The 27990-nt window shown below is 32.1% G+C and overlaps 1 protein-coding gene across 14 annotated transcripts; it reads left to right on the top strand.

The window, feature by feature from the left end:
* Positions 1-26: 26 nt before the first annotated feature.
* On the top strand, positions 27-26922 carry LOC126915457 (dystrobrevin beta-like). 14 transcript variants are annotated; one of them, XM_050720159.1, is made up of 18 exons: positions 27-474; positions 14594-14758; positions 15737-15953; positions 16381-16463; positions 16758-16909; positions 17019-17127; positions 17691-17857; positions 17959-18086; positions 18179-18277; positions 18386-18467; positions 18834-18872; positions 18981-19099; positions 19719-19884; positions 19973-20274; positions 21874-22019; positions 23573-23632; positions 23778-23830; positions 24190-26922. In XM_050720159.1, the coding sequence occupies exons 2-18, from the start codon at positions 14599-14601 to the stop codon at positions 24508-24510; spliced, it is 2403 nt and encodes an 800-aa protein (XP_050576116.1). In that variant the 5' UTR covers positions 27-474; positions 14594-14598; the 3' UTR covers positions 24511-26922. The 14 variants fall into 14 exon arrangements, with proteins under 14 accessions (XP_050576116.1, XP_050576124.1, XP_050576123.1 ...); XM_050720162.1 differs by lacking the exon at positions 27-474 and adding an exon at positions 10307-10588 and having other exon boundaries at positions 18443-18467; XM_050720157.1 differs by lacking the exon at positions 27-474 and adding an exon at positions 10307-10588 and having other exon boundaries at positions 18981-19093.
* Positions 26923-27990: the final 1068 nt, after the last annotated feature.

Raw genomic sequence — 27990 nt, 5'->3', positions numbered from 1 at the left:
AAAGCGATGGCGCCACTGACGACCAGTGCCAGTTAAAATCAGTGATGGCCGCAAGGCTTGCGATGCACATTACGTTGAGATTGCGTTGAGTTTGTTTATCGCGACGTTTCCGTGGTAAGAAAAATTCTGTGACTTTCATTCGACGCGGGCTGATTATTGCCGTGTATCTCTATAAAAAGTACATTCGGCTGAAACGTATTTGTCAGAGTGGCTCACAGAAACTACGCGTTTGCTCCTCTTGACAGATCTGTCCCGTGTTCGGAGTAGCAGTACCTACTCGAGTGCCACGAGAAGTGTCGTTACATCGTCATTTAGGTGACTTTCTTATAGTAGAAGCCATCCTAATGACGTCGCGTATGTGATAGAACGATACGAAAGGAGCCTTTGCCGACACGGGGACGGCGACCCCACACCCGTCGGCAATTCTTTTTCTTCTCACCCTTGTTGGAGACACGCGCATCGAAAGCGTCTAAGGTATGTACACCGGTAGGCCAGGTTAGGTGCATCGCCGTGTCTCGTGACGGCGTTCTGAACGATTTTGATTTATTGCACACATGTTTTCGTATACTTCTTTACAGCATCAGATAAAAATTAATGGATGGCATTCTAATATTTATATATAGTTTTATAATAAGGTGGAAATTTCGAATTGTTATATTCATTTTTATGTACCAGGTAAAACTTGTAATTTAATGTGCAATAAAATGTTCACGTGTACAGAATAATTTAAATGAATGATAAGACTATTGATATAAGATTTTATTAAAAACTGTAAATATGGAATATAATATAATATATAAAGATATTGTAGTTCTGTTTAAATTTTGTTATTAAAGTCGATAATACCGATACGGTTTCCACAGGTGTTAAGATCTTCGATTTTACTGCACCTGCAAGAATGTCCCCTTATTTATTTACCGTTATAGTATATTATAACGGCAACTATAAACCCCGGCAAATAAGATTAACTTCATATGCGTCTAATGTAATATAACGGACACTGTCCCGATGAGTATATGTACATATATTCTATCTGGGAAAGGAAGTGTTTGTTCCCCCCTTAAACGGTGCTCCACTGACACACGTTGCTTCCTCTACTCGGCACCGGTCCAAAACATTATTCTCAGTTGATTCATCATTGTCGTGTGCTATTAGTAAAAGTTGTTCGAATTTCAGCGCACGGAATGACGTATCGCTTCGTAATCGTTAAGATCAATCTATATCTTATTATAATCTGATCGTGTAATCGTTCGAAACCGCATGACATTTTGAACGATTGACATTTATCCCTGACATTGATGTAAGTATGTACGACAGTCCTTGTCTGGAAATCATTTGGAAATATGTTACAAATTTAATATATCGCTATCAATTATTCGTAATACGATAGTATTACATTTGACAGGCAATTACATTTGACATTTTTATATTTGATATCCATCGATTCTATATCATTGTCATGTTTTATAGTTCGAATCGTGTAAGACGATTAAAGGTTATTTATTCCAGTTGTTCAATCGTTTATCAAGAGATTAAGATCAGCTTGACGAGAATCTGAATTATGAGAAATCCGAAATTGGCCGCGCCTTTTGGCCGCTCCATTTCGCACGTTCCTCTGTACGCACCAAAACTGTCCCACATTCCCAACCGTTCCTCTGTCTCCTCAAGCGATCTTATACACCCCCACCTGGCCCACTTATTGTATTGATTCAAACTTAGGCATCCACACGTTCCTCATTCCTTTGCAACTTCCTGCTTGACGATCTTCCTCTGACATTTCCTGTTGAATCCTTCCGGCAATTTGTGCGTCGCAAAGACAGTAATTCCATTCGGGAAGATATATTGGAAAAAATGGTAGAACGGTATACATATATAGTTGGGGACTTTCAGGTTTCCTGGGACATTCCTTCCGCTGACGTGAGCATTGTTCCGGTCTCAGTTCCTCTGATCAATTCAACCATTCAACTATGTCATTTATTGTATGCACAGATATTTTCGATATATTAACTTTAGGGTTATGTAGATTGTTCGAGATTTGTAACTGATACTATTAATTCCACGTATTACTATTTGTAGTGATATATATACTCAGGTTCGAAGGCTTTTGTCATCAACAGCTTTCGTCGAGACGATTCCTCTTTATGTGACCAACAATCAATACACTTTTTAGTCTGCTGTAAACAGAAATATATGAAAAATACCTTTCATAAAATATTAGTTTCATTGTAAAAAAATTCTTTTTATTTGTGGAGTAGGCTTTCTATTATTAATTACTATCATTATTAATGAACATTATTATTATTCCTACTAACAATATATAAATTGGTATTATGTATAATACTAAATTAACAAATTATTAATAATTATTAATTATTAATTATAAATAAATAGGTATAATTGCTTTTTTATTGTTTCACGAATTAGTATATGTACTTGATTAATTTATTATCGATTCATTTAAATTTTCAATATATGTATATGCAAAAAAGATACTTTATAAGAATTACTTATTTTTATTATTTTATTTATAATTTATCATATGAGTTTCCCTCCGTATAAATATGAAATGAATATCTATCGTTCTCAATACTAGTTCAATACAAGGTCGCATAACAAATTATGCTAGTCTATTTGTTATCTTGTGTACTGACATGGAACAGCTGAAATAGTTTAATCATTCAGGCATTCAAGTTATAATATGCCACATTTGCCTGGAGCAATTGAAAGGTTAATAATATAATGATTTTGTATAGTACGAAACTGGATATGATATTATAATAATATCAAACTAACTAAGGACACTTAATTTTATTTTCAAAAATAAACTGACCTTTTTTCTCTCTCAAATATTGATAATTAATTTATACGGTATGGTGGTTTTCGAAGAATTAATAATCCATAATTAATATTATTCCACAATACCCATTTACTCACACACACACACACACATAATACATCAATATATATCAATAGTATATCAATATATCAAATAAAATAAAAGATTAGAAGAACATATGATAAAAGACTAGAAATATTAAATATTAAATAAACATTCTAACTAATTTAATAATGATAAAAATAATTAAATATTAATTCATAAGAAATTTTTGAATGCCAAAAATGTTGTTAACGCTAGAAGGCCATCTAGAACGAAATATTATTATTTTACAACTGTTATTATTTGCAAAAACAATAACAAAGAAACATTGTAATGGTATTATTACAGGACGATAATATCAAAACAAAATTCACAGGATGTGAAATTTTACCTTTCGAGGATCAAATATCAAAAATAGGATATAAAAGATTACAGTAAACACATGTAAAAAGATATCAAAATTATCAGTCATATCGTGAAATGAAAAGAAATGTTTGCACCGAATGGTTCGCGTAATCATAGAGTGAAAAGTAAAATTAGAGCTGAAAACAAACGTTTCGAATTTCAAAATTGGCGGTAATTTCGAAAGCGCATTGTGCACTTCGGTTCGTTGATTATTTCGCTGAAATATAGGAGGTAAGATCGTTCTTTCTCTCTCTCCTTTTTTATCTGTAACTCGGTAAGTAAAATATTGATTAGGCAGTACAGAAACCTAGATAGTTTTTACTGCATTTATCGCGGCCGTCTCTATTTTTATCAAGCATTCCGCGCGGTGATCTCTTCTCTTCTTTTTATTTTCTTTCAATATGTACGCACCAACGATATTAACCAGATCAGCGAAAAAGCTTTGTTCGCGATACACAACTAGCTTTCGGCACAAAGCTTTGAAAAACCGAACCTAAATGGGATTACGTAAGTTATCTTGGCGAGGTTTTCCGCTCTGTCAGTTCCTCGTCGATTTAGTTAGTGTGTTACGCTTGGTTCTATTGACTTAACGGTTTTCCACTTTGATGTATTTAAGACATTGTCAAGCATTAATCGCTATTGGGCGCGACGATTGAATCAAATTGAGTTACACAAAGCCGATTCGCTAAATTGATTAAATGCTATTGAGTATGGTCACAAAGGTTTTGATCGGTGGTGTCTTTATTTTGGCGTGTATGTGAATGGCAAATAACGTTTTTATTGTGAATATCGAGTATTTACATGAAACATTATATTTATTTGATGACAGAATACATTTTCTAGTATGGATCGAAAGAATATATTATAAAACTTACAAAAATATTTAAAACACTTTATTAGCTATTGGTTTAAGAATTATTTCTATTTTTTTACTGCATCTTTCTTTGTAGTAACTGATATTCAAAATAAAATTTTTTGAATAATTTAAAAATAATTATTTTTCAAAGCAGTTATTCATATTACTGTGATATAAAGAAATCGATGTAGCATCAAACAACTAATAAATTCATTTTTTTCAAACCGATTTCCCAAATTGAATCATTATTTATTAAATATGTGTTATTTAATCTGTCAGGTTTTGTGACGCAGCACAAGCTTCTCCAAATATCAGAATTTTTAAATTGATACTTAATCATCTGACCTAATGCCAATATCATCCTTGCCCATCTAGACACTGTATATTATATTATGCAAAAATTTTAGGCCGTCTACTCACAATAACAATTAATCATATATTTAGAAAATGTTTTCATATAGTGTTAACAAAGAAACAAATCTTTTATCAATTAATTTTATATTATCAAAATTGTTTTCTTATATTCGAATTAAATACACACTTGTTCACTTTCTTCATACTTTAAAAAATATTCTTCATCATAATATTAAAATATTAAAAAGCGTTCTGAATATTTGGAGATATAATATACTGTTTATCTTAAGAATTATATCTTTGGTAAGATAATAATAATGCATAGCAAAATTATTTGGAGATGGAAGAAAATAAAAAATAGAGAACATACAAAAGAAATATATTAAGTCCGGATTTTAACATCCCAGCATAGTCCTGATGGAAACCAAAACGAATAAAGTAAGAATAGAAGCGGAAAACAAACAAATAAGATACGAGAAGAAAACAGAACGGTTAAACAACAATAAAATGATAAAGAGTGCTAAAGGGAAGTACATACAGACCAAGATAAGAAATGGAAAGAAATAAAAGATACTTAAAACAGGCGCGCAGAATGATAAATACTGAAGAATTGGAAATGGAAAGAAGAAGAGATAAAGATTTTGTTAAAGATCTAACACAAATGGACTGGGCAGAGCAATTACAATGGTAATACCATAGAATAGTAGAAGGCGGATATAACAAGCGTTATAAGTAAATTAGAGATAATTAAAAAAATAAATATTTAAATGAAAATTACAAAGGCAGAAATCAAAGGTGAATGCTAGGTTCAGACGTGGAAAAGAAGAAAGGGGAAATATGTATTGAAAAAAAGAAGATACAATCCGCAAACTATGTAAAGAGGCATGAGAGTCACTGGAACATATGCTGCATGAATGTAAAGAAACACTGAAAGGAACACGGTTAACAGGAAGAGTAATACTAAAGGGGGAGGAAAAAAGAACGGACTGCTATACAGTGCTGGAAAAAAGGAGAATCAAGGAAGGACAATTGGAAGGAAAGGAAGGGGCGGAATTAAAATCTTGTAATTAGATTTCCCACACACGCGCGCGCGCTTGCACAAAATAATTATTGTTACATAACAAAACTATTTTATATTAAAATATTATTTTTTAGCCATAAAGAGACATTAAAATAAAAGAATCAGCAAGAGTGAGCATGTTTTTCTCCCTACGATATTCGCATTAATTCATGGAAACAAGACATTTTCCACCGAAATTTACGTTCACAGAAAATAAAACCCGCAATTGCGTTAAACGTGCAACCCGCTGAAAAAAATCGATACCCTTCGGTTTTTAGAACTGGTGAAGGTGTATTATTATTGCAGCGTTGCCAGTAACCTGATGCCATAGTCAATCGAGCAGAATCTAGGATCGATATATGTGCACACACGCAAAGAAAACGCTGGGAAAGGAAAAAAAGAAGAGAGAAAATGGGAGGGAAAAAAGAGAAAAGTTTCATTGCGTGTATACTGGTTATTGGAGTATACGGAGTGGCCGAAGGCCGGAAAGCAGTTACGAAGTTCATTGCGCCGCGTAATTAAAGCGCGAAGTGGCGAACAATACGACAACCGTCGATGCCGATTCACCCTTCAAACAAAACTTCACCCTGCGCCGTTCGCGTAACAGCCTTTAATGACTGAATGAGCCACGCCGGAGGAATCGTATCTTCATTCGTTTCCAATAATCGACTAAGGGTTAATGGAGATTGAATGCTTTTCAAGGAGCGATATTCCTTGGTTTAGAATGACGATATTAGAAGAATAACTATTTTTCATGCTCTCTGAGGAATATTCGCTTACCGGTAGTTGCACTATCTTTTGTTAAGACTCATTCAGATTAAACAATTTGCTTGAATTCAAATAACCTGATTTTAATCCATGGGCCAAGTGGTGAAATAATGTGAAGGTAAGGCGAAATTCAAGGGATGTCCACCTTTCGTGATTTTATATTTTATCATATCTTGTTTGCGAGAATTGCGACTGCATAATTAACAAATTACAATGATTATAATTTGAGATTGAAGTTACTTATAATTGTAATTATAATGTCTCTTAATATTATAATATTGCCAAATACAAGTAATACAAAATATAAGTAAATGTTTTCTGATAGAGAATATACGGATGTATCAGTTTCATAATAAAACATATAGTAAGATGTAAATAAATACATTATGATAAACTGAAAGATAAATAAGAACAGTGATTAAAGCATATGATCAATATGGTGATCAAATAAGTGAAACGAATGAAAATAATGCGTATTTGTAGCAGATATTTATATATTGGCAATCAGCAGCGACTTGTTAAAGAAAACACTGAATCTTCGGTATGTTGTGTTCACAGCCTGCTCATTTCAATTATTAGCGGCAAAAAGCCAATAAGATCGAGTGGCTGTGCTCGAAGCGATATTCACGTTTTCGAGGAATCGTCGAGGAGAGCTATTTTCATAGCTCTGAGAAACGCCGTTTGTTTTGTTGGTCCTCTAAAGCTAAAGCACGGCCGTGTGCTTATTTATGTGTATTCAAATTGTACATTCGTGATTTGGAACGAATAGCTGGCGAGAACGCCAAATTCCTACTTCATTCGAATTTAAAACACGCCATCTCTTTGGATAAGATTTGAAACACCTGAATAAGCTTGCTTTATTTCGTTTTTGTCCGGCTTCAAAGTGATATAGTTCCTAGCGAAACGTAAAACCAGAGTTAGCGATTTAACAAATTTAGTATTTTTTATTTTAATGTAATCTTGTAATTTTGTAATTTTGATAGAATTTAAAAGGAAAATGAATATTCTATCTGAAATGCATAAATAATTTTTTCATCAAATGCTCGCGTCATTGAAAAGTGTTTTTACTCATGCAACAAGCGATTGTAATTGTGTGACATTTAGTGTATTTTTAGCATTGCAACGTAGTCATTACGCGGAAAAACACATACCAAGCTGAAGAATTTTAACGAGCAGAGATAAGAACTCAATTGCGACGAACTTAACTGAATAGTGCACTTGTAAATCTTAGCACCTATTCTGAGGTAATATAGCATGTTCGACATTCAATAGAATAAAAATTCCGGTTTATAAGATTAATGATAAGCGATCATAATGAAATAATGTAGTCTTGTAAATTAAGACTTATCGGTATCAGCACATTGTTTTTGCACAACAATTGCGTCACGCAATTAAGCAATTAACGGGATCTACTTCGTACTTGATTATTAACTCGTTGTTAAACATCTTTAATTCTTACATCGGAATAGTTAGCATTGTGCGAATTAAAGAGTATAATATGTTGTAATAATACGTCGTATTTAATTTAATAAGGTGATAGCAATGTGGGGATATATTAATCAGCACTGAGATTCTTTTAATTAATTTTTAATGTAAGGTTTATGTGATTCATGCATTCTCCAAAAATAAAAGATTACATAATTTTGATTGAAGACCACATTAAAAGAATGTAACAAGTTCATTTTCAACAGAATTATACAAATATATATTTCACCTTAAAGGCGAAGAAAAAATAGTATAAGTTTATAATTACTTAATTTTCTGATTAGGAATATACTATTAATATTCTATATACATACTTCTACTACAAATTAGAGAAATATATATATATAGATAATATATTTCATACAAATCATGCAAACGAATAATACACACTGGGATATAATATTTAACTAAATTACAACCGAACGTAACTATATTACGATGGAAGTTTACTTCGATCCAATCACCGCGGGTTTCCCTATGATAACCTGATAGAAATTTTCGTGTGATCGCCACAGTTTGCCAAAGTAACTTGTAATAACTAGACCATGAACAGACTACCATAAGTAGGTTACGGTACACGTAAAACAAAAATTTCAAATCAATGCTCGATATCTCAATACCAAAACCAATCTGATATTATACATATATATGTAAGGTCAGAAGTTATATCAATATTTGTACAAGTAGTTGTAGTTACTTCAACATTTATATTATAATTATATTATCAATTATATATAGTTCACATAATACTTAAGATTTAAATTAGTATTTATTAAGATTCAAATTATCTGTTATTTAATTTGAAAAAATTAGAATGAACGAATTTATTATATGATATAATAGAAAAATGTTTGGGAATAATTTATTTGATTTTAATAGTGAAGTTACCTTTCCTATATTATATTCACAATAAAAATAATGTAATAATTAAAATGGGCTATTACTTTGAACTGTTGTTTTTTATCTTTATTTCTAATAGAGTTTGTCCAAACCTGATATAAATAAATATATCTAAATAATTGTTATCTATTTGAATAAAAAGTAATATTAATTTCATTAAATGTATCTACATATCTTCAATAATTATAAAAAAGCAAAATCTGATGCTGTAGTTCTAGCACCAATTTTTCTAGCCTTTCGAGACTATTGCTTTTATCTGAAATCATAATGACGTAGTAACAAATTATATGATTAATGCGGAGTTTCGTGGCGTAGAAAAGATTCGTCAACGAGTAGTAGTACCGCTGCTTTACCGCTGTTACATAACCGGTTCAGACAACTACACCTATAACTTTCATGCGCCTTTAGAATTCTATGTTTATTGCAGTCGTTCCGACATGGTCGATTTTCTTTACAGTTTCTCTTTATCGCGGGTTTTCCGATAGTAACGGCATCTGAAACACTACGAACCACTTCGAATCTGTATCGCATATACGGTGACAAATTCGAATCACTTCGAACATGATTCGAAGCTTAGAGCTCTTGGAAGTCTTTTTAAGTCTTGAGTTCATAAAATCTCGAAAGACTCGATCGTTTTGAAATTTTTCGTCGTCTTGATCGTCTTAAAAGTCTTGATCACCGTAAAACTTTTAAGAGTTTCAGCAGGTTTTGAGAACTTGATAAGTATTCGATATCTTACAAGTCTTTTGGTTATTGTCGCTGAAACGGTATCATTGACATAGAATATTAAAACAAATCTGGTAAGTTCGAATTATCATAAATACATTTATTTCAGGACGGCTCAAACTATCAAGACTTTAAAGACTTAAGAATTACCAAGACTTTCAAGAGCTTTAAACTTTGGATCATGTTCGAATTGTTTCAGATCCCATCACTATTTTCCGTGCGCGTTTGCATCGGCGCGACTGATGAACTTTAGCGGTGATTCGCCTTCGGGCGAACACGGGCCACAATGCATAGGAACGGAGTTTCGCAATGACAGAAAACAGGCCATCGCGATGGCACGATTTTATGAGTTACGCTGTGCGGCAAACAAACGACGATTGTTACGATTTATTCTCTCCTCGTGCTCGCACGCTATGTAATAAGATCGAAGATAAACGTGTTTTTATCGATCCTGCATCGAATACTCCGCTTGCTCAATCAATTCTCTAAGAAGAAGAACCGAAGTCATGACTTAAAAAACAGCGCAGGTCCACCAATTAATATATGAAGAAGGTTATTCCTTTTTCTTTATCTTCTTTAACTTATTATTGATTTTGTTGAGACTTATTTAATTATACATCGTTTTTATATCTTTAATTAATTTATTATGAAATAAAAAGAACCTTAAAATCTAAGACGAAAGTATTAAAAAGTTCTAGTGTTCGACCGTTCGCGGTAGATCGCGTCAACGAGAGTCGTAAATTCTCGTTACGATTAAATAATCGACGCGACGAATTGGTCGATCCCCTATTTCGATTAGGATAATAGAGGTGTACTGAACTGAAGTAATAGGTTATAATATATTTATTCCAATGACTTTGTAGATATAAATAGTTACGCTTGGTGCGTGTAGACGTATTCTCAGAGACATGTAAATAGTATGTTAAAACTAATGACTGATCAATGAACGAAGAACCAATCAAGACATTGACTGATCAACGGATGAAAAATCAGTGAAGAGATGTTGACTGATCAAAGGCTGATAAACCAATGAAGTTCGATGGCGATGCTGTCGCAGAGGAAAACTATTGCTGGGGGTTGGTCGCCCCACCACTGGTCACTTGCGGGTGGAAATGATCATTGAACATGGGAAAAACCCAACCTTCGCACTTTTTAGGTGATATATGAATATATTTTATAACAATTAAGGTAAAAAGCAAATGCTTAGTTTTATGACAGTTCTTTAGGATTGTTGCGGTCCGACTATTTATATTTGCGCAGTTAGTGACCGTCTCGACCGAGAGATGGGGTTTGGTTCGTATAAGGTAACGGGACGTAACATCTAGAGTATATAGTTTAATTGCGCTGGAGTTTCTAGGGTACTAGAAGTATGTAGTTTAATCGCTTCTGAAACGTGTAATTTTGTTGAAAGTATAATTTATGATAGCATATAGGTACAGTTCACCTTGTAGACTGTAATATATTGCGAAATAAGTCGAAGAAACGAACAACTCGAAACTCGAGATTGTTTCTTAATAAACGAAGGTTATTATTTCCTAGTTCATAGATTATTTGAAAATATTTTATACGTGTTATATAATTTTATTACTATCGTATTTTATTTCTAACAATTGTAACTAATAAAAATTGAATTTCTCTTATTAAAGATAAGAATACACATATATACTTATATACGTATATGCGAAAATGTTCTACCAGGAAGCTTTATTCATTTAAAATATACTAGACGACCCATAAAAAACTTTCCATAATGAAGGTTATACCATTTCCGTCCGTCATTATTGTCATTTCAAAAATATTTAAAGAAATTCCATTTACACGTTACATTACACGTGAAAATATTTTCTATGCATATAAGCTGGTTTGCAATTTTATGAAAAAGGAATAAATTTTTCAGACACTGGAACTTTACTTAAATAGACTCGAATGCAAATCGTCGTTCCACAGTTTCAACGAAATATGCCAGACGAATTCAAAGATGCTTCCGGATCGTATTTCGCTAGAGTCACGAATTTACCGAGAGAGTAATCCGCGAAAATACTCGGTGGCAGAAGCAGCCGGAGATATCAATCTGCCGGTGCATGGCAATGCTCGAACCTTTTTTTCTTTCCTCGCTCTTTCACTCGATTTCCCTTTCTCCCGGCACTTTTCATTCTAAATGTACCTGTCTCCGTTCCATTTTGTTGGACAACAACCGACGAGTCACATCGATTTCCCGTTCCATCGCGCTAAGGAACTGTCCTCGGAATCAATGCGCTGAAAATAATTCACACGATCCTGAGAACCAGAAACCTTAAACTTAAACTAAAGAAATAACAAAGTTCGAATAGCTCTGGTCTGGTGCAATGATTGTCAAAGGATGTGCAGCACATCGCGAAAGAGCAATGTCTTTATTTTTCTTTTTTTTAATCACGCAATTGTATTGCTGTTCCAATTTCTAAAATTTGTATATATTATGCGCTAAAATATCTGTACAATTTTTAAAATGTGCTGTGACTAGAAAAAATTTGGGAACCACTGCTACAGAATATAGATTCCCAAAGTGTGGGTCGCGCCTGCAAATTCTTATTTCGCCTATGATAAACAAATTTCACTTTCAATGCGTGTAAATGTTAATACACGTGTACACGGACTACAAATATACTCGTACGCGGGTATTCAATACACATATACAGATAAACGAATTCACGTGTTTTTCGATCATCCTGAGAACAGCATATTTTAAGATGTTCAAAACTATGTTCAGGACCGTTTCACGTTTAACTATTCAATGATTATGCATGTATATTTAAATATACGCATACATGTGTAATAGAAATACACGAACATTCCTGTTTCGCGGGTATCCGTATGTTTCTATTACACGTGTATTTAAACATACGAGTATAGCCGTTGGACAGTATGTTTGAATATATCCGGATAACCGTTGAACAATCAAACGCGAAGCAGCCTTACACCTGGTTTATAATTTTTTCTTCCCGAGAGTCGCTGAACTGAAAATCATGTGAATTCGATTAACTGATTTCAGAATCACGCTAACTGCGAGTACTTAGATACTGTGTACACGTATACTTAAGAACATGGATCTTTAATTCTTTAATATACGTTTCACGTGCCATAGATACACGTGTATTTTAATACACATTCAAAATCACGATCTCTAGTCGCAACGCACTAGTGAGTCGCGTTAAACATTACAATATGACAATAGTTTACACGTTCATTAGGACAGTTGTAATTCATCAAAAATAGTCGGCGAACAAATCGAAGTCGGTTCAGTTAAAAATCGCATTAGAATTACTATTTCTACCTACTTTGTTTCAGTTCGTGGAACTACACGAATCAACTTTGAATTGCTTATAAATCAACTTTTAATAATTACACCTCGTGTAGTCTTCGAATGGATCACGAAATATTTCCAAAGTGGATCTCTGTTTCTAAAAGTGTGGAAAGCTCCAGGGAATTCGATTCCCTGTAAGTCTAGAACGATTTAGTTTCGCGCAATCTCACGCAGATCCTGCTGATCGAGGCTTCATCGCACAGAATACTTAACGAACTGAATTGCAAATGATCCTTTTGCCTTTGGTGCGCTTCGTTTTCCACTTGAATCATGTCGTTACTCCCGATGGTGATTTTCCAGCAAAATATTAATTGCTTTGATATTTACCGGCTGCTTCCAGTTGCTGCTGCGACTATTCGGCTTTGTCTGAAACAGTCTCCTATGAATTATCAAGCAGTCGTTGAGTGATTTTCACGTTCCATTAAGTTAACGACCGGCGAACTCTCCCGTTGTTTTGCCGGGTATATCAACGATAAAAGTAATTGTCTTCCTCGTCGGCATTCTCGTTTCCATGATTTCTTTGTTAGCTGTGCCAACCTGATAGGTCGTTGTCGATTGTTGACGATACGAACGAACGTTTGGAGGTTTTAAATTGAAGTATTGACTCGGGACGTTATTGAATCGACACCGAAATGCGGCAATTTGTGATGTGAACGAACGCTGCTGCGAATCGATAGTATATCGAGTGGCTTCGTTACTGAATATTATTTTATTTTGATGGTTTCAGAAGAGGATAAAATTGTATTTTGATATGAGACTGTTGTATGGGGGCGAACCATGTTTATTTATATGAACAAATTAATTTAACTGATTTCGCGAAAATTAATTTTGATCAAAATTATAATAGAATATTCAATAATTATAGATGCATGGGAATCAATTATATTATTCGTTTGAAATGAATATTCAGAATGGGATGACTTCGAAAAAGAGAGAAGAGAAACAATTTGTGTATAATATGGCAATATATTACCAATTATTTAATTTATATGAATAGTATTATATGTATTGTATAATTTCTATAATATTGATTCTAATATTATATTATTTCTATAAGAAATAAATTATACTCTTAACACTATTAACTCTTTCGTGCTTAAATGTTTCTTGGACTATGTAAAAAGTTATTTTCATTCAATGATACATTTTCTCTGATCTTTTTCTGAAAACGTAATGCACTGAAATTAGAATCAAATTTGCTAAACATAAATATACTTATTACGTTTAATGACTTAATAACATATGTTGTTTATAGACAACTTGTTGTTAAAAGTATCATAATAATACCAAGGAATATGTGTCGTAACACTACTTTATTTTAATTTCTTCGTCGAATGATTTTGTAGAGTTTAACTTTTCTTAAAATGGCAATTAAAATGTTGAAAGTTATCGCTGCAGCTTCAAAGGCGATCTTCGTGCTTCACTATACTAGTTTCGTCGCGATTTCTGATCTTAATAGCATCGTATTAATCGCGCGATGCTTGATTCATCAGACTGGACTGAAACTAATCAACAACACAATGAAGCACGCCGTGGCGAATAGCGCTCGTGCATTCTGCGGATGCTTTGAATGCCCTCAGAACCCTTGAGAATGTTCACCGTAGGCGCAATAAAGAACGAAGAAATCTAGCTTTTATTGATTACTCTGACATTTAGATAACTGACTAAAAGGCTGCGTTAGGTTCCGCGTAGGTAGTTGGTCGACCACGAATAAATTTTATCGTTCGCATTCCATTGGAAACTGACACGATTTTTAGGATTTTCTCAATGCATACAAATAGATTGAACATGATACTATTTTATTTTTATTATATGTTGCAGATAAGATGGCGGAGGATGGCGCCGGAGGGTCGGGAAATAGCAGCACCGGGGAGGCAAGCCGGTTGCAGCTGTTGCAAGAAATGCGGCAGCAAAATTTTGATAGCATTCGATTTGCGTCGTACCGCACTGCGTGCAAATTGCGATTTATTCAAAAGAAAGTTCACTGTGAGTATAACATATTTATGTAGACGTATAACGTATCAAACGAAGGAAAAGTAGGTGTAAACAAATTAAGTTTTGGGTTTTATAGACAATTCTAAGAGAATCTGAGCTTTATCGTACAATAATATTTGTTAAATATTATAACGTGAATATGTCAGAAAGAGCCGTTAGGCCAGGTCCAAAGATCCACCGCTACATAGTAGCTTACTTAACGCTAAGTCATCTATTTGGTACATTTATAATCAACTTATTAACAGTTAAACTCTTAAATCCTATTGACTCTTGATATCAGGAAATTCCAAATCCAATGAACCACCTGAGGCTGCGAAACACTTTAATACGAGCCACTTGACGCCAGAAAGCATATATTACTTGGTGCCAAGAAACGCATAGTTTGATGCGTTAGGTGAGATTCTACTGAAAAAGCTAAGTTAAAGTTCTTAGCTGTACTAGGAAATTGTTTTTAGGTTTCCATAAGCTACGAAATCAGAGAATCGTCAGGTAACCAAATGGGAAAGCAACCCTCTAAGAGTTTCCAAGTTCTAGAGATTTACAAAATTTCGATATCCTGAGAATTCTGATATCTTTGTTAATTCTGGTGTCCTAAAGCTTTAGAGATTCCTAGATTTTGGGTGATCCGTAAATTCTAAGACCTTTCATCCTTTAGAATCTTGAACCATTGACTGCTGGTATCAAGTGGTTCATGAGGTTGAGCGCTTTTTGGCGTCAAGTGGCCCATAATACTAAGGGCTTCGGCATGAAGTGATCCATAGAGTCAAGAACTTCCTAGGATCAAATAGTCCGTGTGGCTATGAGATAGCGAGCTCGCAGTCCAAGTGATTTATGATACCTATATACTGTACTTTACTATTCCATGTAATAATCTACACCGGTAGTTCTCAATCTTTCCATAAAAGCGTACCATCAAAATAAAATAATTAAAAAATTTCATTACTAAAGCACTTTTTCTGTTGTATACAGTACATAACGTGGATATATGGAATGTAATCGAAGCATTTCGGGAAAACGGTTTAAACACTTTGGAACCATCCAGCACATTGGGAGTTTCGAGGCTGGAAACTTTATTGTCTTCCTTATTCCATGCCCTTAATAAACGAGTGCCTGTTTCGCAACAAGCCAAAGTCGATGCTACAACCGCTCTGTTGATGAACTGGTTACTTGCTGCCTATACTACAGGGTAAACAGATATTGAATTTTATATATGTATTAAATGTTTTAACCCTTTAACAGTGTAACTTGAAAGAGACTTGAGTAAAGATTGTTAAATATAGTACTATAAATTTTACATAAAATGTCTTCATACTTAATATAATTACTAATGTTTTTTGTATTTATTTTCTATGAAAATTTAAGAATATCTTGGGGATAAAAAGACTAAGTATTACTTTCTGAATCGTTCACTCTGAATTCTTTGCCATTTTATTGCATTATTAAAAGATTAAATAGTTAAATAGTTATATAATTTTGTATCCCTTGATTCTTATTACGAAAAATTTTTTAATTAAATTAAAGCCTAATTTAATTTTAAGAATTAAAATTGTGTACATATTAATTTATTGATCACATTCGCAATTATGATTTATCGAAAACTACATTTTTTGTAGGGAAAACAATAAGATATCCGTTTTCTCTGTGAAAGTAGCGCTAGCTACGTTATGTGCTGGAAAACTAATGGACAAATTTCGATGTAAGTTATTCTTCTTTCTTTATTTTCGTTCACAAATTGTACGAAGTTAAGGAGAAAAGCATGATAAGTAAATTTTTATTAATTTTCTGATTATAATGCCACTTTATGATTAAATAGAAGGATTCTATTATAACAAAATTGAAAATGGAAATGATCCGTTAAGACCAAAAATATAAGTCTTTTAAAAATAACAAATAAGTTTGTGGAAGTCAGAAAATTGATAAGAATGGATTTATTATATTTTTTCGTGTAATATCAAAATTAATTAATTAATTCAGTCTACTTGGCGAATAGATATATACTCACAAATATCGGATAGCAATGGTCACATGATACACTGGAGATTCTCTGACTATTTGAAGGAAGTTCTAGCGTTAACGGCTGCGGTTTACGAATCGCCATCTTTTGGATACTCCGAGGGTCTTGCCAATTCAATATTTCCCCAAGTAAGTTCATTAAAATGAACTTCTGTCCGTATACTAGGTAACTGGTAAACTTCTTTGAATTTAATACAACTCGGAAATTAGCATCGTTGGGTGTCACATTGTGTTACAGAATTCGAAAGTCACGGTTAACGATTTTTTGGATACCCTTATGTCTGATCCAGGACCACACTGTTTAATCTGGCTTCCATTGTACCATAGAATGGCTGCTGTTGAAACAGGTGATTTTCCAGATTTCAAATTAATCTAGAATTAATGAATCTCGCAATGCAGAAATGGAATTACATATGTAGTTAGAGAATTTTATGATTTAAAATTCAATTTATTGTTACTAGTTATAATAATACTAGAATTATAGTAATACTAGACTATAATATACAGAAAGTTATATGAATATCTACATATGTGACCAATCGTTTAGAATATTTTTGGATTATCTACTTTGAGTTTTTCTAGACTCATAAAAACATCTTCAGACATCAGGTTTATCTATCTGATGATCATGTGCTTTAAAGTAATTCTAGATGAATTATCATATTTCATCTTCAGCTAGCGAATTTTTCAACAGAAAATATTAATTGAAGATCAATAGATACACAACTACTACAACTTACTGAATATTAAAATTTCTTCTTGAAGTAGGTATTCTTTATAGTATAAAAATGCTTCCACTGAATACTGTCGTCTAATATTCAAGCCAAGAAACATAATACTTTAACGTATTGCAAACGAAGGTGCAACTTGTGCATGTAAATGAGCTTTTCATTCATATACAATTTTTCAGTGGCCCATCCTGTCATGTGTGACGCGTGTCACAAAGAAAACTTCACCGGCTTCCGATACAGATGTCAGAAATGTCACTCGTACCAGCTCTGTCAAGATTGTTTTTGGCGCGGTAAAGTTTCTGGGACACATAATAACGATCATGAAACGAGGGAGTACAGTAGTTTTGTACGTGTTGGATAGAACTTTCAAAGTTTCAAACTTTTCCATATATAAATAATAATATGTATCTTTTGTGTGACACCAATCTTCTCCTGTTTGTTCTATAGAAATCACCGAGCAAACAGATTGGTCATTCCTTACGAAAGAGCTTCAGATGCGTACCTGAAAAGGGGAAGAATAGCTTACCGAGATTTCCGGAACAACCTGAGAAGACGTTAGATTTATCACACATAGTGTGAGTTCCATGATCTATCATACTCATATGATATGTATAGCCGTCGATATGAACGCGATTCTTCAATCGAAAATAAATTCCCTGCATTGCAGCCCGCCATCACCTTTACCATCTCACAACGGTTTTCCAGATCCAGGTTTCATGGCTCCTTTCGATTCCGGATCGATGGACAGCCGTTCTACTTTAAGGAGGTGAGCGTAAAACAGATCGAAATTGCACAGCTTATACTAAATGTGCACGTAACGAGTCACAATTTTATTTATTTTTTTTTTTTATTTCTTTATTCATACATTGTACAGTATGGATAGTTCAAGACTGGATGATGAACATAAATTAATAGCACGATACGCACAAAGGTTGGCTCAGGAAGCTAGGACTATGGTAAGATATCTTATTTATTCTAAAATAACTAACGTTTAATGTTTGTTGTTTACTGTTCTACAACTATATGGGTACATGCTTAATATTGTAACAATTATAACTTGGTATTATTTATATAAAAAAGGTATAAGTTTAATTTACAAGATTGTTCAAATAATTTATACGAAGTTGTCTAACAAATAGTATAATCTTTAATGTAAAATTTGTGGGTATATTTGATATAATGTGGTTTGGTGTAGTTTATGATAAAAGCATGAAACTTTATGCGAAATCCTCAGTTATTAGCAAATTAGAGCAATAAACTTAATTAAACGTTCAGCTGAATCGTGACTTTGTGTGACTAATTTTAATTTCATAATTGCATAGCCTCGTGCCGCATCCAGAATGTCGCAAGCTGACCAAGCAGTAAGTATGCGAAATTTTTACCATCATTTGTACAAGTAACAATGATTCAACTAAACTTCATTTTCTTATTTTTACAAATTATTTGAAATCGCAATATTTGTGTTACAGGGTAGGGCACCGTCTGATGCTAATTTGGCGTCATTAGATGCCTCGAGAGCACAACGCGAACTTATATCGCAGTTAGAGGCAAAGAACAAGGAAATAATGCGCGAGATTGCAAGGTTAAGGTATACCTGTGTCGTTTATTTCCTTTATATCAAGCCTAAACCTCGAGTTCATCCTGTCGAACCATCCTAGGATCATGCATGTTAAAAAGGACATTCTGTTTCGCTTCTATCACTTTTGTTGCGTAGAATGTATATACTAGAGCTGAAGACATCACAACAATCAATACTAACATAAATACATCTTTCCCTCTATGCATATTTCATTTATATAACCGTATAAATAACTTAAAAATGAAGACAATCGAATCCAAAATCATTACTAACACCGGAATATCCCGCTTGTAATCGATATTCTCTTCATTAGTTTTTTAAGAATCTCTGTATCTTACCTTAGTTGTCTTAGTTTTCGATATATTACATTATTTACAAATTTAAAGTAATTAGGTATATCTATCTTGTCCAAAAATTATACAATAAAGTTATTATTAAATTATTTTAAATTAACGTTAATATAATTTTTGAAATTGTTAGATTCATTAGATTCACACACAAACACCACATTAATAATATATTCTCGCTTCAGCTTGTAGTTAGTGAAATGGAATATCTAATTCAAAAGATATTCCAGCTTTTGTTTTTCATTTATTTTTTATCATATTAACATTGAATCTAACTATAGGAGACAACAAGAAATAGAAGCGGCTGGTTTGGAAAATCCTGCATTAATGTCTGAACTGAGAGCCTTGAGGCAAAGAAAAGATGAGTTAGAAACTCATTTAGCAACATTGCAAGATTCTAGAAGACAATTAATGGTGCAACTGGAAGGTTTAATGAAAATGTTAAAGGTATTATTTCAAGAACAATCTATAATCATTTAACATTTCAATTTTATTATCATAGTGCAATACTCCAAATTTTATATTATTATTATAGAATCACCAGGCATCTCCAAGGTCAACACCAAATAGTTCACCACGAAGTACAAAGTCACCACCTTTACCTCCTGGTGCAGTGCCAAGTAGTAGATCAGCTCCACCAACTCCAGGTGGTCCACTTTCTACAACTCCACAACAACAACAACAACAACAGCAGTCGCAAAGTCAACAACAAATGTCTCAAAGCTACCAGAGTCCCGTTCCAACGACATCAGTGGCGAGTGTAACTAATAATACCATGCTGGGAACAATACAAAATCCTATTCCAGATAACTTATCATGTGTTGGAGGCGACGTAAGGTAGGCAGGCATATGAAAAATCTCTGCTAGAAATCAATGACAAGATAGTCAAAGTTAAAAAGACACAAGGCAGCAAAAGAAAAAGCAAACATTACAATCTTTGTATAAAACACTGTTATATCATGCACATAGAATGATTTAGAAATAATTCTCGAATTTATCGGAAAATTATGGTTAAAGAAATATTTAGAAATATATTGACAAGTTCTAAATACATATCATATTTATAAAAATAGGAAAAATTCGTTCCTTGTTTCTTTTAACATTTTTTTAGTACCATTTTATATTGATATGTTTGTGAGGTTTTTTATGTAAGAATCATTTGTACAAAGATTTGTAACGTACTTAGATATTGAAAGTAATTACTTTTATAGAAAAATTAACAAAATTTTATACGTTATCGACATTTATTATGTACTTTACGCCATATTTAAAACAGTCATTATTATATAATTTGTATACGTAATAAGGAATTATGTTTAAGCTGTATGAAGAAATTAGTCATATTTTACAAGCATATCTAAATTTAAACGATTGATTATGTCTATTTCTATGTTATATACGTTTATTTAAAATTGATTTCTTCTAAATACACAGTGCTAGTATAATAAGATTTTAGCTGCACTCTATGAAAAGAATTAGCACAGTAATCATATCTTTGGTTGTTGCATGTGAATATTAATGGGACTGTATTATTGATCAGCTAGTAACAAGAATAAGTTTGGTACTAGTTGAATAACTAATGATTTTTCTATTTTAAAATATTCCTATATTAATGATATTGTAAATTCTGATTGCAGTTTTATTAAAATATTATATTTATATAAGTCATTGCTTTTTGCTATTTTGAGACGCTTTTAGGCACTATTAAATTTTTATAGTTTTATGTTATCAATTATATCCTAATTTTCCTTCATTGCATTTAATTTGTGAAATATTACAGGCATGTATATTTATACGGAATGAAACAGCAGATATATTAATGTACCTTAAAGAGCATGTTCAGATCTTTTACTGTACATTACAAAAATGTTGTTATATTTTCCTTTATATTAAATTGTATAATTGATTATATAATATTATTTTTTTAATAAAAAAGTAGTTTTATGTATTAACTATCTTTTATTTTTAGTTGCATATACTCTTTTACCTATCTTTTGAAATATTGTTATGAACTGAATATATTATGTATAATACCCTAACTCAATGATATCTAAACTCTCATCGAAATTAAAATTATATTTTTCAAAAATCAGAATGAAGTGTTGTAATAAAGAGATTATAAAAAGAGAATGCTAAACATAAATATATGGAACTTTAAGAAGTAACATATGTAAATAAATTTATTAAAACACAAAAAACATATAGATTTAAAGAAATAAAATTTAGTTTATGAAATTTGTACACTCGCTTTCTTTTAATATTGCATGTTTATGCTAGTATATTGCTAATTTAAAGTTTGCGAATATACTGATATTTGCTGATAAAAAACTTTCATCCCTAGATGCTTGCACAATAAGCGTGGCATGTCACGATCTTAACTTAGTTTTTATTTTGGAAGTCGCTTTATGCAAAGAAAATAGAGATTTTCGATGTCAGGTCTGCGTTCAGGACAAACAGCTTGCCAGGGAGTGGTTCCAGCAGTGCGAATAATAGCTTGGGCCGATCCTTACGAAATGACTTATTGGTAGCTGCTGACAGTGTTACTAATGCCATGTCAACACTCGTGAGGGAATTGAATTCGGGTATGTTGTATTATAAATTTTAACATACTTTGCATCAGAAATGAATGCAAAATACTTTGGTAGTTCAAAGTGGCACAAAAACTTGTATTTAGCTATCGTTTTTAACATAGGCCTCCAATAATTGTATATCTGGATTAGGTGTAAGGCATAGAAATCATTAGCCCTTAAAATAAAAAATGTATAGCCAACTCGAAGAGGTAACGATTAATTCATATAATCTCATATGTTTAAAACTAACATACTATTACAAAAACTCATTAATGAAATGATATTTGTGAGTAGTTATAATAAGTGAGATATTAAAAGTTCTTATGTTCCTACCAATGTGTATGTTTTTGTTTCATTCATATTATTTTGAATAATTACTCAATTATAAAAAAAATTATGGCAATCTAAAATAACTTTTCAAGTAAATGTTCTTCGTACATATATACATTTTCTCATATTGTTGTTCATATTAGTGTAAACAGGCATGTTTGGCAGTATTTTTCTTCTATCACATCATTAGATTTTATAGCATGTAATAATGCATTTCCCTACCTATTTTTAGTGAACAAAATTTTACAAATTTATTATGGAACTAAAGCTCAAATACAAGGTAAATTTTACAATTCATACATAGCCATATATTTATATTAAGAATTAAAATATAGAAGAAATTTAATTTTTTTATATTATTTGGAAAATAATTCTTATGAATATTTATATGTAAAACAAAATAAATAATTGCATATTCGTGTTTAGTACTTACAAGAAGAATAATATGCGATTTTTTTATGTATATTAAGTACAAATATGATATTGTTACAATATTTTTAAATAATTATTTCAATTGATAAATTCACAAAAAGAAAACACAGGATTTTATTTTATTCGTATCTAAATGTGTCAATAATGATTTTTTAAGTTTTTTTTTTTAGAAATTCAAAATATATCTTACAATATTTTTATAAATTGTTTTATGCAAGTTTTTAAAATATATATCATACATATATATTACTCACTGTTAACAACTTACAGATGTAAATATTTAGTTTTTGCCTCTCTTTACACAATTTGCCTGTCATAATTCTTATCTAGTATAGACTTAGCAAAATTTAGTCTAGAAATAGCACAGACTACTACACTACACGTGAAACAGGACATGCTCTTTCTAATAATAAGATAATTTATAATTCGATTAATGATTTAAAAATGAATTGAAGACAAATTGCAATACAACAAAAATTTAATATATGCAACTTTATTCTTACATTTACTATAAAATAAAAACGATGTTTCATTTTTCATTGATACTTCGAAATTTATTATAACATTTCTTTTGTTTTGAATACTGTAAGAAAATACAAAAATACAATAATGTTAGTAATAATTACCGTTATTATAAGAAAATATTTGATTGGGATTTAAATGTACAAGTCTCTATATAAAATATCCCATTGGTATTACAATTTTGGCAAAAAGATAGATATTTTCATATACAAATGACACTTTAGACGTGTTGTGGAATGTGTGTGATGCACCCCCTGTGAATGTATCCTGGTGCCTTGCAGACTCAGACCAGGAGGATCATTCTCACAACTCTGGCCGAATTAACATCAGAAAGCCGTTAGGTAAGAGTTTGTTCAAATTTCCATTCTCGTAATTTTTTACATCCTCACAAGCATTTTGCAAAATATTACATCACATGCTTCTTTTGCATAAATATATAATTACTATATTAAATAAACGTGTTAGTAAACGTATCTATTATTTCAGACAGTAAAGCGTTAACAGTAAATTGTAAATTGGGAATTGTAATAGTAAATCAGGTACATTTTTATACTAGTTAAAAATTACATTCTGTCATTTTCTTTAGAAGTAGTTAATTGACCGTCGTTTCATTTTTGCTCAATTACATATTCGTAACATACAATCACACTTATAAATTAGTAGACCGATATTTATTTTCCTTTCAATTATTGTATATAATATTATCGATATTTTAAATGTAAATAAACATCTGAATTCTAAATATATTGATTAAGTAGATACAGTTATACAATATTCATTTTATAGGAATTAGCGTTCTTTTTTGCATACAAAAAATTGGAAGATCAAATATTAAAAATAATTTGAGTGTAACAAGTGCATTCATAATTTTGGAATTATCGATTTTCCTTATCTTCAGATTTCGAGGCTGGCGAGGATGGTGACGATAGTAGCGGCGGCGGAAATTCTTGGCGAGAAGAGCTTCAGCGACGCTATCAACAGGAAAATGATTTCTTGGCTGAGTTGCGTGCACGCAATGTTAATATCTCGCAAACGCCATCTGCTACCCCATCCAGCGAACAAGAACAAGAAAGAGGTGAAAGGGAAGAGGCAGATGGAGAGAAGGAGGATGAAAATGAATCTAACTGGACAGAACCAGCAAAAAAATGGGTCAACCGATAAGTTTGTTATACATGACATTTATATGTATTCTAACGGCTTAGAAACTGCTACCAAATGAAACGCAAATAAGTTACTGTAGCTCCACCGGTTATTTATAATAGGCATATATCTGGGTGTTAGTGTGAAATATAACCAATATGACATTAGATTTTGGACAGTATTTAAAAAAAAATCTTACAGTTTTCGAAGCAGTACTTTTAATCAAAAAGGTTATCATCCCATGTCAACAAATACAGAGGTCATAAAATATCTTGATACAAATTTTAACAAACAGGTAAAATTAAATAATATAAATTTATTAAAAAAGTACGAAACTCTTATTTAGTATTTGTTATTTATCTTTAACATATTTCATGAAATAAGGAATTTTATTGTTTTTCTACTGTTATTAAAATATTGTTTCTATATATTTTAAATATTTATACGTTTCGTTTTAAAACAGATATGTATGAAATTTTTGAATTATTAATTTCTTTTATACATATGTTGTTTCATACATATTTTATTTCTGTAACTGTAATTAAACGCATTAAATATAATGTTACGAATAACTGAAACCAAAGAATATGACTGGCGGTGTTTATGGGCCTAAGATATAAAGATCTCTAAATCAGGCTAAATATAAGAAACTTTCTCTAATTTATACATTCACTAATACTACATACAAGACACTGCATTTATACAATTTTGTCATAAAAATATGGAAAGACATTAACCTAAACCTGGGCGCTCAGTACGAAACAGACATTTAGTCTATCGTAGATGTTAAAAATGGAAGAAACTTTTGCACAGGTCTCTTTGACCAACTTTGTACAAGGAGGTAAGTAAATATAATTAAAGAAGTTTTTTAAAGTCGTAATAAAGAAGATTGTTAAATGAACGCTTAGTTGCAGAGTCCCGACGTTTTTTTGTACATTCATACGAATTAGATACAATATTCAATATAAACTTTACAATCATTAAAAACTTAAATCATCGTATTTTAAATATATTTCATCGTATTAGGTGCTTGACTGTAGTCATATGCGACACATACAAATGTCATAGAAATTTTTGTAATGCATTTTAACTTTTTGTTTTCATTTTAATAATATACACCTCGGAGCTAATGACTCATAAATGAACTCTTTTTCAAATTATTCATTGTCATTATTAGTTTTATTTGGCTGTGTACAATAATTCAAGATTTGTATCGGGTCAGGTTAGGTTCATCTCCTATTTTCTAAATATATTGTCAACTGTAAGTACTCGAACATCTGCTGAATATTGAACAACAGTCATGTATATCGACATACAAATTAAGAAAGTTTCAAAAAATGGAATTGATTAGTTTGGCTTCTTAGTGATTTATCTATTGGAATATCTAATAGATTCTATTTTTAGAGAGATTTTATTCCTACTATTCTACACCATACTCTATTTAAAATTCTAAAATTAAATTGTACGTATTAAAGATTTTTAAGACCTCGTGTCCTCCTTTTCGTTATACCATTTAGGATAATGCTTAGGATGCCTTAGATCAATCGTATGTAATGTACTACAGAATTCGAATTGGATGTATGAGCTGTTAGGTAACTAGCTATCGTCGCATAATCTTTGGCAACTAGTTACAAGGTTTATGACAGGGTATTTGTTATTGAAACATAAAAAATGTAAAAGATATGAAAATCCATTGAATCATTAATAAGTCAGCTAAATTCTACCTCCCATAAATAGCTATTTCTGACATCATAGACTTAACCTAGCGATAAATTTTTACTTCTGGCAATTCAGGGAATCTCATATTTAGACTATGGGCTTTTATGCGTAAAAGTACAAGAATTCAAATATTTAAAATATCCAAAGTAGAATACTTGTTGCAGTGTTTATGAAACAAATTCCTATTAGATTTTATTTTTTTAGTTCTGTCTTTAAAAATATAAATTTGCATAAGTATCCATAGTCTACCACTATTTTTTTGTTGTAGATATTGCTGGGACTCTGATCCAACCAAACTTGACTCGATCTAATCGTAAGATATCAATGATTTTGGATCTTTGCACATTTTTATGTTTTATTCCTATAAGATATTTACATGTATTTATAATAATTATAAATCGAATGACAGTCATAACACTTATTACAATCGAATTACAAGTTCCTATCTCCAACATGCTTTAAAGTAGTTTACAATAGAACAATATTATTTATACTTGGGAAAAAATAATATATTTATGACCCAATGGCTTTGAGGTATTATATTAATGATAATGTATATAAATCTCATCGTTGATTATCTAATTAAATATAAAATACTGATATTGGTAGGAAACGCTTAAATGTATTGCTTAGGCATTTTGAACGTATTTATTGACTTTGTTTTCTTAACTTTAAAATCTTACAAAAACTATCACATTTAAATGCCTAAGTTTTACAGGGTAATCATAATCACGTCACTTTTATGATTGTATAATAAATAAGAATAGAAGAATTGACTTTGTTTTATATGCTATATTTAGTTCCTAGATTAAAGATATACTATCTCAGTAAATGATAATTAAATTGTAATTAATATGGAACGATACACATTTTATAATTTTTACGTGTTGAATGTATTCAAAGTGTTCTATGTATATATTTATATGATTTCGTAATCTTTTTTGTCTATATTGACAGTAGCAACTACATAATACAAGTATTAAATAAAACGAAAAAAAATTGAAATCATAACGTGCAACGTAAATAATTGTGCTAGCTATTAATATTTATTTCCAATTTTGTTTAACTGTTACGTCGCCTAAAACATCTGCATTCCAGCCCTCGTGACCGGACAGCCAACGGCCTGCGTAACGTCATTCCGACCCTCAATAAACCTATGGACTCAATATAGCCTTTCACTTTCACTGTATTGTATTAACATGCGTCTTCAATCAATCCCTTTGTCCTGAAGAATTTTGTTACGCCACGAGGTTTAACACAGGCTGTATTCTCTAACCGTCGCTCGCGGCCCTACAGTGTCGCAGGCAGATCGTCTTATCTGACCGCCGGATCATATACAATGTATCGACGAGCGCATAGTTGTCGCCAAGCAGCGAGCTCTCGAAACGTCGAATTTTGTCCGTTACGTTTTCCACACAAGAACGGACATACGTGATCATAGACGCGAACGGTGGCGTGACCCGAGCATAGTGGGGGTCGTCTTCAAAATGAGACAAAGGAATCATCGAAAGACGAGCAGTTCCTTCTGACGAGTCGAACGTTACACATCGAGAGGTCAGACGAACAAATTCAAACTGATTACATCGAGAGATATCGTAAAGAATTGAGTCAAAAATCTAACGCCTAACTTCTAACTCTAAATATAACGCCAACGGAACGTAAACCAAGTCGGTCCGCGATCAGGGGATCGAACTATTCGTGGTGTCGATTATTGCAATCGTAACGGGAATTTACGACTTCCGTTGACGCGTATTCTCGCGACCGCGTCTCCCCGCGATAGACCAAAAATATTTGGTTTTAGGCGACGTAACATCCTCCCCCCGTTGAGAGGGCACCGATC

The sequence above is a fragment of the Bombus affinis genome, chromosome 4 (genome assembly GCF_024516045.1).
Source record: "Bombus affinis isolate iyBomAffi1 chromosome 4, iyBomAffi1.2, whole genome shotgun sequence".
Classification (NCBI taxonomy): Eukaryota; Metazoa; Arthropoda; class Insecta; order Hymenoptera; family Apidae; genus Bombus; species Bombus affinis.
This window is presented reverse-complemented; position numbering and strand designations above follow the sequence as displayed.